This window comes from Belonocnema kinseyi, chromosome 2 (genome assembly GCF_010883055.1).
Source record: "Belonocnema kinseyi isolate 2016_QV_RU_SX_M_011 chromosome 2, B_treatae_v1, whole genome shotgun sequence".
Lineage (NCBI taxonomy): Eukaryota > Metazoa > Arthropoda > Insecta > Hymenoptera > Cynipidae > Belonocnema > Belonocnema kinseyi.
This window is the reverse complement of record NC_046658.1, coordinates 104,821,371-104,832,443: the sequence shown is the minus strand read 5'-3', so window position 1 is coordinate 104,832,443 and position 11,073 is coordinate 104,821,371. Positions and strand designations below refer to the sequence as shown.

The window sequence follows — 11,073 nt, the reverse complement described above, 5'->3', positions numbered from 1 at the left end:
CGGAACAAAATGGTGGCATAGCCTTATTTGCACCCATCGATATGGACATAAGAATGAGGCGAGAATCATTCCAGCTGTGATTTGTTGACATATAGGATAATGAGAATTATGAGATTTGTGACGTCAATTTTTATTGATACAAAAATGATCCCGAAGTTTTTATTTAACATATATTTTAATTATCGAGCTTAATTATGTGAATATGGATAATAGACGATGAATTTATTTAAATAAATAATTTCATATTACCATAAATTACAGAATTTGTTAGTCTATTACAGATGATTTTATTTCATTGTTTATGGTATTGTGAATGTTTTTTACATTACGCCAAAAATGCGCATTTTGAATAAATATTAGTAATACGACAATTGTTTATTGTATAATATTAATCATAAGTACTATTGTTATTTACCTACTATTTGGAGAAGATTTCTGGTCTCAAAACATTGACCTGTGAAAATTTTGACCATCAATCTTAATTTACTATTTGGCAGCGGTTTTTTGCCTGCGATCAACTCGGGGTCTGTTTTGAGACAGAATTCACCTTTTTCTTATTGTTCGTATTATTTTATTAAAGAATAGAGTGTCAAAAATCAACCTGTTACATTTAGTTCTGAATGTATCATATTATTATTTTTACCTTATTTCGTCCAGTGTTTGTATAATTTCATCTGCTGCTGTATTCATGTTACTTAATAAACAAATACAACACAATAGAATACTTTACTTCTTTCCTACGTTTAGTAAAAACTTTTATTATGAGAGAAAAAAATGTCTTTTAAAGTTTCTAAAGTGTTCTTTCTGAATAACCTGCTTCAAATTATTTAAAATTTTAAAAATTGAATTTATAAGTAAAATTTTCGTTTCAAGGTTACTGAAGGTCGTACCAAAAACTTGAATTTCATTCTAATGCAGTTTTATTTAAGTTGTATAAAATACAGCTAAATAAGTGTATCAATTAATTTTTTCTCTTCATAAATATTTAGAATTTAAATACTAAAATCAAACTTAAAATTAAAGCATGCTATTAATAATTCCGAATATCGATTCTTAAAAATATGAAATTGTCTCTGTATTTTTTTTTAATATCAAATGTACACTATAAATTTCAAGTTTGACTTGATTGTGCGGATTCTTCTCGGCACGTTGTCTTAAGAGAGAGATTTTTCAAAATTTTTAAGTGTTGTTCCTTTCACTTTGAGAAATCCTTGAAGTCGAGTAGCATGCTCCTGGAGTATCATCAGACGTTCCTGAGATATTTGCTGTCTCCTTACGGCTTCTGCTTTCTCATCATTGCATATTGACTCCTGTCTTCTGAGTAATTCTTCGTCATGAAGTATTTTTTTATTCATTATTGCAGCTTTCAAGTCTTCTCCATAACAAATGCCTGAACAATTTATGAAATCAGTTCTTTGTATGAATTCGAATTTATTTTCTATGATCCTTTTTTAAACTATCACCTTTCAAAATGTAATTTACTTTGGATCTTAAAACTACAAGGTGCTATGTCTTAAAGCTCTAAAAAATATCAAGAAAACAATTTTCGATTTAATTCTTCGATCAAAAGAATATTTTTTTATTTTTTCAAATATAAATATTTTTATATTTATTTATTTCATTTATTATATTTTTTTTGTAAAAAATGTTCTATGCTTAGAATCTCTTGGATTTGATGCGAATGGGTGTGTGGAAGTAAAAAATGTCTTACAAAAGTTTTGTCATTGGTGGATTGTTTGATTTGAAAATGATCGTATGGTGATACTATTTCTTAATTTTAAGAGTTTTTCCTGTTATGTTTAGTTTATTGTTTATGAAATTAACAAATAATATCAAAAGGAAAATTGTTATGACTAAGCATCACTGGTAACATCACTTAATAATAAATAAAAGAAATTTTTTCTTCTGTTTTTGGAAATCCACACTGGATATTTGTTTATAAAATTAAGCAATGGTATATAATAGGAAATTTTAATATTGGTATACAAAATTGAAAACTTAAATTGTAGATAATTCAAAGAAAGTTTTTTTTCTATTTTAAAACATTACTAATATGTATTTATTTATTTAACTTGTATTTTGAACTTTACTAATAGTAAATACCTTGTTGATAACAGCAAGTAATTTTGTCGTCAAAATATTACTCTAAGAATGAGTAATCCATAACGTTCACTATCTGATATCATAATTTCCTTATAAGAAATAATATTACTCATCAAACAAGATTAAAATTTAACCAAAAAATTTGAATTTTCAAGCCTAAGAGACGAATTTTATATAAGACAGTTGAATTTTCACCAAAAAAGTTCCATTTCGAGCAAGAAGAATAACTTTTTTGCAGTAAAAGATGAAATTTCAAGGAGCAGAGTATTGAAAAAGTTTTTTATTATCTTTTTATTCAACAACAAAAATAAAAAATATATTGTTTTAATTTTAAAGAGCACCATTTTGCTAAAAATACATGGTTTCATTTCAAAATACTTATAATAAGGAAAGCGACTATCTAAAATTTATTTGAGCAGAAAAGCAGATTTTGACAAATTGATTGTACTTGTTATAAACAAAAAAGTACGTAGGAATGGTTTCGTTGAGATTGATTGAGATTGGTCACTTGATTCGCACTAAATCTGAACCATTTCTAGACAAAAAGAGTTTTTTATTGAATGAATAAAAGTTATTCAATAACCTGTTATTTTAAAAAAAATTTTATAAACGGTTATCCACGTCAGGTGTTTATAATGTTACGAATAAAGATTTCCTTACGGAATTGACATTAAATTCTTCGAAAATGACGTATACTTATTAAATTTAGACAGATAATAACAATTGAGGATTGTTTAAATAAACTTAGTTAAGTTAAGCTAACCAATTTGTCGATTAAAAAAATTCGCAACAAAGCATGTAATAGATAATATTTCAATCAAAACCAATTTTAGTTTGAAATAAAAAACACTTAAATTCAATCAAAAAAGATCAATTTTCCCTCGGCCTCTTAATTTAATCTGCCGTCTTTATTCCTTATTTCAGAACATATAACCCTTTAAACAAGAAATATTGTTCTTGAACGTTTTGAGTTTTCTGTTTATGGATAACATATAATAATTCTAAATTAAAAAGCATTTCACGAAAAAAATTAAGAAATTTTAATAAAAATTTGTTAGCAAAGGTTCTTTGGATCACTGACTAGAAATTTCATAATTAATGTACCTAATTTAAAATGGTTAAAAAAAATTATAAAAAGTGTTCATATTTAATTATAATTAGTTTTGAAGCGATTATATTTTTTTTTTAAATTTAAAATATACATAGAACGAAAAATTATAATGCTTATTCAGAAACATTAATCATTCAGGAAAAAATGCTTTCATTTAAAGAAAATTTTGTTGAATCAAAGAGAAATATTCATTGGCTCTAAATAACAGAAAAAATTCTTAGATGCGCAAAGAAATGCTTTTTCTTGCAGTGAAAATTTTTGTTTAATTTAAAATTATTTTCTTATTCCTGTAGATGTTCTTGGTTAAATGGTAAAATTATGTTAACGAAAATGCTTCTTTAATTAGAAAAGAAGTTTTTATGAAGTGCTCTCCAAATATAAGTATAAAAATAAAAAATATAAAAACTGAGATAAAGAATTAATTTTAACATTGTGCAATAAATGTTCGTACTTTAACTGAATTCAGATTCAAATATTAGCAACATATAAAATCTACAGTTTTCGGAGTTACCTCATTTAATTCTGCTTCGCCATTTTGTTTAGACATAATGGAGTTAGTCATTTGTTTAAAATTCGAATACAGAGTTTAAAATAGAGATAATAAGAAACACACTTCGAAATAGATCATACTCATATTTTTTGACCTTCTATCAAAACTCATACTATATTCTGCAACATTTAATTATTTTCTTTATAGTAATACTGAATGTGAAGCTGCGAAAGCTGGAGATAGAAAATCTGCGCATACAAAACTATTATAGGGTTGTCATTTTTTAGCTAAAAAAGTTATTTAAGTAAAAGCAGAAAAAGTACTGTACTAAAGGATTAATTAGTTATATTGGAAAATAATTTTAAGAATTTTAAGTCTATATGTCAAACTTAAGGCCCCTGAAAATCATCAATATATCGGACTTCAAAAACCAAGGCCAAACGGACAAGCTGCTTTGTCTAGTTTTTCTTATATATAATTGAAAGGCCAAAAAGACTCCCAGTAAATATTTAAAAAATTCTCCCTATTAGCAGCACCAAGATAATAACACTATCGCAGTAGAGGAGTTCTTTACAATTTATCTACCAAAGGATTAGATGAAGAAGTCTTGTGCATCGGTTTTTGCTTTCGTGACTTACTATGCTTGTTAATAGACATGCCGGAGAAAGAAGATCTGCTCGATTTGGTTTTTGGGCACACCTAATAAAAAAAAACGAATGACTATCATCCTTCAGGTACCAAGTACATGGTAGTTTGTCGTTTTGTTGTTAGGTTTACCCAAAAACTGAATCGAGTAGGTCTTTTCCTCCAGAATGGCTCCTAACAAGCATGATCAGTCACGAAAGCAAAAACAGATGCGGGCAAACTGTTTTATCTACTCCATTTTTAAATAAATGGCACACGCTTTCTTTCAAAATAAAAAAAGAAAGCCTTTTGATGACATCTTATTTCAGGGAAGATGAAATTGAAAGATATACCTAGCCGTCGTCTGGTCTGGTCCTTTTCTTGCTCTCGGTTGATGGCTATTTGGTTTTGTTCTGCTATGTATTGAGCAAACGCGTTGTCATCGGCAGAATTCTGCACCTTGAGTTCTACAATGGCTTTCTTCTGTCTCAGCATGTCTTCCAGTAAGTCCTTTGCTTGTCGTTGCTTCTCCAGGGATTCGTTTCTCAATTTAGCTTGCATGGAACTTTTCTCTTCCTCTTCGTATGCCGTATTGATGATATCCTCGCGTTCTCTTTTTTTCATCTCCTCATCCAACATTCGTACAGCCATTTTTTCCAGCATTCTCTCTTTATTAGCTAGGTTTTCAGCCTGTTTTCATACAGTTTTTTTATATTACAAACTCGCAAAGCAAATAACCTAAAGTATTATTTCAAGAAAAATTAGTCAAGAATTTTAGTTGTGATGTGGATGAACCTATTTTAAATCAAAGTGGAATATTGAATGCTAGTCGGATTTTCTGTTGACTATTGAATCCTAAGAATAAATTAAGATGAAAATTGAAATAGCTGATCAGGCTCTTATTGAAAATAGTTTATTTTTGTGTTTCATTAATACGAATTGAGAAAATTTGATTTAAAAACATGGACAAAGTTGGTAAACATATTTTCTAAGAGGAGTGTATTATTGATTATAGGTTTCTGATTCCCAAGGAGGATTTAAAGATAAAAATTAGAATAATCTAGTGGGATCTTTATAAAAAAGTTTTTTTTGGTACTGAATTGACACGGACTATCAAAAAGAAAACAATGTACTTTTAGAAAAATCGTTTTATTTCGAACATGGTTCGGTTGAAATGACTTCAACGCGAAAATGCGAATTCCAAGAGTTTCTCGCTCTCACATCCAGGATGTCTTACAACTATTTTCCGATAAGAAAAAAAATCATTACCGGAGTCCTTTTTCAAAAAAATCTATTTTTTGTTTCAATAAATCGAAATTTTGAGTATTTCTCAAAAATGAAGCAAGATAAGGAGAACAGCTGAAAAAGCAAAACTAACCTTTGGAAACATTTCTGTAAAAAGGTTGTCTTATTAATTATGAATCTTAATTGATTATTTTGAAAAACTTGAGTTTTCTATATTAATTGATTTCATAAACCAATAATGTTTTCTTAAAGTAATAATTTCAGTCAGTATAGCAGTTTTATAGCAAAATGAAATCAATTTAAAATATCTTTCCCATAACTCTTTCCTATGAGACTTTGAAAATTAACAACAATGGCTAATTATTTAAGCAATTTTTATTAACAAATGTACAGTTTGACTATGTTATAATGATACTTTGCGTTCAGAAAAGCATTGTCAATATCTTTGATATTTTTTTAAGAACATTATTTAAGTAATTGAAAAATTTGTTCAATTTATAAATTAAAATAACAAAGTGTCCTCGGAAAAAACATTCTTAATTGTTTCGGTAAAAAAATTGTACCTATGTATTAAAAAATAATAAATATATTAATTTGTGTACAAAAATGGTTAAGTAGTTACCAGATGATGTCAATTTAAAAAAAAATCAAAGCAATCAGTCATCGCCAGATAGTTCTCTGAAATTCTAGGTCAAATCCGTGAAGGTACAATATTTTAAATTCATATTAATCAAACACAAAGAATACAACATTTATCGATTATTATGCCTCTTGGAGTTTCTTCAATTTTTTAAATTTTTTATTAAGTGCAAAAATCGACTTTTATCAAAAATGGACCGATTTTGTTTGATTTTGCATCTTAAAATACTCGAAGCACAAGTATTGTAACCTGAAAATACAAAATTTAGATTACCTCATTAAAAAAAACAATTAATCTCCATTTTTTTCAAATCCCAAATTTTCTAACAGGTCCGATAATATCACCAGAAAAGGTGAGTTGGAAAATCTAATGAAAAAAATTGATCAAAACATTGTTTGTTCTACTGAAATATAAAAAGGTCTATTGTAATGCTAATAACTCCTTAAATCATTATCTTAGACAACAATTTCATTAGACTACCTCACTTTTTTAAAAATTTAGAATGACCACGTGCATCTAAAAATTTCGAGTTCATGAACATTCTATGTTGGGAAAAATTGTGTTTTCTCTAAATAAAAAAATATATAATAATTTTTTATTTTAAGTTTAAAATAGTTGCGCATTATCAAGAATCAATTATTGAAATAAAAATCAGATTTAATTTTGTTTATAGAAGCAGGGGGTTTTATTATGATACTGGGGAACCCAAAGATATATTTTTTTTATTACCTTAGAAAAAAAATAAAACAGACAGAGAAAAATGAATTCAAATACATGTTTGTGTTGCAATTGAAAATAAAGTTATTGAGTTATATGGTGTACTCTATAAAATACAGTTTATTATATGACCTCAGTATCAGAACTTCTTCTCTTCTGGTTTTCTCTCTCTGAGGTGATGCGTTTGATACGATTAGATTCATCCATTAGAGCTTCCTTTTCCTTGCATTTCCTTATTTCTTTGGCCCTCAGAAACGCTTCTTCCTCTGCCCTGAGCCTGACTGCCATTTCCTTCTTTTGTCTGGATTTTTCCATCTCCTCTTTTCTAAGGACCTGACTGATTTCCTCTGCACGTTCTCGTTCCCTTTCTTTTTCTTTAGATTTTTCCTGGCGCTTTCTGTAATTGATTGTAAGCTGATCCTGCAAATCCCTACGATAACGTTCCTTCTTCTCACGATCTTGTACGAAATTCTCTTGCTCAGAGGTATCATTCTGAAACCAACCCTTAATCATTATATCCTGCTGCAATTCCACGCATCTGGTGTTCTTCCGAATGTCCTCCTGCTCCTTTATTTGAATTTGCACCGTTTTAGCAGCATAGGCGGATCGCAGTTGCTCCTCCAATTGGCGAAGTTCGACGGAAGTCGATCTTAGCAGCTGGCGTCGTTTTTGCTCGCTTATTTCTTCGCCTGTAAAGAGTTACTCAGGACAGTTGTTCCATGAGGATAATTATTCGCAATTTTGGTTACTGGCTTCTCTGAGTAAAGCACCGAGAATTTATTTCTCTTCTTGAAAATAAAGTATTCGCATTAACTTCTCATTAAATGTATGTTATATTAATACTTTAATTAATTACTCTCCCTACTCTTCCTTCTCCTGACATGCCTCTTTGACTTACCCTACATTTCTCTACTTCTCCGCTACCACTTCCCCTTGCCACATTTTCTCTCACTTCCCGTACTTACCCAGTTAGTCCCCTAACTCGCCGGCCTTCCCGTCCTTCCCTCCCCACCTTCCCTACCCATCCCTCCCTTCCCCAGTACCCCTCCTATTCCCCTTACTTACCCACCCACATATTCCACCCCATAATTTCCAAATTCTACCCTTCCCTACTTCACATGCCTATTCATCCTCACTTATCCACTATACCTTACACCTCTTCCCATACATACCTTCCCCTTATTTTTCATCCGCCTCACTTCGCCATGCATCCCATCCCAGAAAAAATGAATGAAGGACAGACACCCGACAAAAACGATATGGGTTTCTGCCAAGAAAGAGAAATTTCAAATAATGTATATAAATAAAGATTCAACTAAAAAAGATTAATTTAAAATTTTAAAAATAATTTTAAACCCAAAATAACGAATTTTCAAGAAAATAGTTCAACTTTCAACCAGAAATTATAAATTACTTCTCAGTCTCATTTCTCTGTCTCCAATAATAAAAAAATATCATCCCTATTGTTACATTTTCAAGGCAAAAAGAAGAATTTGCACAAAAAAAGTTAAATTTTCAATCCCAAAATATGAATTTTGAAGAAATAAGTTAACTAACAACAAAATAGTTGAATTTCAAACCCACAAAAAATGTCTAAAAAAAAGTTTGGGTCTCAACCTAATAATATAAATTTTATACTAAAATAATTAAATTTTCAACCCAAAAAAAGAACAGTTAAATTTTTCTTAAAAATAAATAAAGTTATAAGCAGAAAAACGAACGAACTTTCAACAAAATGGTTCAATTTTTAACCAAGGAAATGAACTTTCAGTTAAAAAGATAAACTTTTAACTAATGAGATTAATTAAAAAAAAAATGAATTTTGAACCAAAGAAATTAATTGCCAGTCAAAACCATAAATTGTCAACCTCGAAGATTATTTTTCTACCAATAAGAGGATTTTGTAATATAATATGAGCACATGAGTTTTTTTAAAATAGTTAAACTTTTAACTAAATAGTTTATAAAAGAAGATTAATTTTCTACAAAAACGTCAAATTTTTAAACCAAAATGACAAATTTTTAACGATAGTTGAGTTTTAAACTTAGGAAGATTTTCTAGTCAAAAAGAATTATATTCTCATCCAAAATGTTGAATTTTTACGCAAAAAGACGGACTTTTTTCAAAAAAGTTAAATTTTTAAACCGAAAATATGAATTTTCAACAAATAAGTAAATTTTAAAGCAATAAGTAGCATTTTTAACCTAAAAAAGTGAATTTTTTTTATAACAGAATAATTTTACACTAAAAACGATGAATACTGAAAAAATGGTTGCATTTTTTGACCCGTAGTATCGCTGTTTAATTATTTTTCAGAATTAGTTATTAAGAAATAGTTTTAAAAAAGAGACTTGAAGTCTTTTATTTGAATTTCCTAATACAAATTTAGACCTGCTGGGAACATTGAATTTTTCGTGAAAATAAAAAATGTAACTGTACATCCAATCGGGTTTATTTTTTTAGATTACAACAATTTTGGAAATCCAAATTACCCATTTTTTTTTAGAAAAGTGAATCCAAGACAAATTTACGCAATTCAATTTGTTCGAAGAAATTTGGGTAAAATTTTCTCCAAAAAAGGATTGAAATTGATTTTAAAAAAATGAAATAACGTAAGGAATTAGTACTTAAAAAAATGCAATATTACAAGTATGTTAAAATTTTCATGAAAATTTTGAAAAAACCTCTGGTTCGAAATGGAGATGTTTACCTCTATTTCACATAATTTACTGAAAAATTTGGAAAAGTAATCAAAGTGAAGAATTATCGAAACGTTTTGAATTTTCGAGATTGACATATGAGATGCTGCTCGAGACGAAACCTAAAATGAGGCTATTTCCCTCTATATTTATGATATTCATTACTACCAGATTTTCTACCAGCATACATTACTACCAGCACCAAGATTTTGATCCACACGTTTGATCATTGGAGCAGCTTGATTATCATATTTTTGTATTATCGTCAATTTGCATACTTTTCAATCTTGAAACTTCCTCCGCAAGTTTCTGAGTCCATTTTTTGTCCCAGCAAACTTTTTCGGAATCTTTTTTTTCTTTTATGAGAGCTTTCTCTTGAAGGACTTCTGTTCGAGCATTTTGTAGAACCCTCTTAAAATCATTAACCTTTCCATCCTCTACAATTTTCTCTCGTCGCATCATCTTCTGATCCTTAGCTGCCTGCTTTTCACGAAGTGCGATAACTTTCTCTCGAGCTTTAGCTATTTCTTTCTCTCTTTTCCACGTTTGCATTTCGTCAAATCTCATAATGAAATTAAAAGTCAATTTAAACTACAACCATCCGAACATGTACTTTAACTCTATATTTAATGTGAGTATTGACAGTTGAAGCATCGGCTCAAAGAACAGTATAAGCAGAGATTTTGACTTATTAATATCTATGTTCATATTGTTAGTTTTTATGATCAGAAATTCGTCTACGGCAATGCTGAAATCAAATTTTGGATTTAAATTAGTATATAAAACGATTTTGCTTTAGTAACTAGGGCCAAAAAACATCCAGACAAGTCTGCTACATCGTGGTTACAGGTGATTACAGTATCTACGAATTTATCATTCAATAGTTTGGCCTTATTTTATCGCAAATACGCCTGTTACTTTTTGCATCGCACACGTCACCTAAACTGTGCATTTCTTCCGTTTTTATCTTTCCTTTTGCTTTAATTCTATCCATTGCCACTTGCTCTTTCTATCTTTACGCTTCCAAACCTTTCGCTTATCCTCAGCTAACAAATTTTACATTTTCTTATTTGCTATAAATAATTATTCTAATTCTTCCCTCCATATTTCTTCTCTGTTCTTTTCTTCTTATTCCTTCCTCGTACCCTCAACCATTCCATCACATCCTCGATTCCCTTTTCATGGAGGATCTTTCCCAAAGTGTTCCCAACGAAGACCCAAATCAATAATGCGCATGCTTGAAGAGAAATATATAATTGGTAGAGGAACAAGAATAATTAGCTATTCTCATGAATCTCTCTTCTTCACCAATACAAGGCTTTACTTGAAGCAAGCGGAATAGTGACCAAGACAGGGCTCAGAGCACTGCTTTTCCATTGCCATGCTTCCTTTTCTATCTTATCACAAACTTCCATTTAATGTTTTTTTTTAGTTCATCTGCCT

The 11,073-nt window shown here is 29.4% G+C and overlaps 1 protein-coding gene across 2 annotated transcripts; it reads right to left on the bottom strand.

Moving 5' to 3' along the window:
* Window positions 1–980: 980 nt before the first annotated feature.
* LOC117167691 (meiosis-specific nuclear structural protein 1-like) lies at window positions 981–10,240 on the bottom strand. Of its 2 annotated transcripts, XM_033352814.1 has the most exons (5): window positions 9,909–10,240; window positions 7,516–7,619; window positions 7,063–7,422; window positions 4,682–5,018; window positions 981–1,390 (listed from the first exon to the last, which is right to left on the bottom strand). In XM_033352814.1, exons 1-5 carry the CDS (start codon window positions 10,195–10,197, stop codon window positions 1,155–1,157), a joined length of 1,326 nt encoding a protein of 441 aa, XP_033208705.1. In that variant the 5' UTR covers window positions 10,198–10,240; the 3' UTR covers window positions 981–1,154. The 2 variants fall into 2 exon arrangements, with proteins under 2 accessions (XP_033208705.1, XP_033208704.1); XM_033352813.1 differs by having other exon boundaries at window positions 7,063–7,619.
* Between the last annotated feature and the right edge of the window lie 833 nt (window positions 10,241–11,073).

Excerpts from the sequence above, each read along its gene's own strand:
- LOC117167691 (XM_033352813.1), bottom strand. The coding sequence starts at position 10,197 with ATGAGATTTGACGAAATGCAAACGTGGAAAAGAGAGAAAGAAATAGCT. Across the intron at positions 5,019-7,062 it reads GAAGAAGTTCTGATACTGAG|GCTGAAAACCTAGCTAATAA; the intron begins GTCATATAATAA and ends GTATGAAAACAG. Across the intron at positions 1,391-4,681 it reads CCAGACCAGACGACGGCTAG|GCATTTGTTATGGAGAAGAC; the intron begins GTATATCTTTCA and ends TAAATTGTTCAG.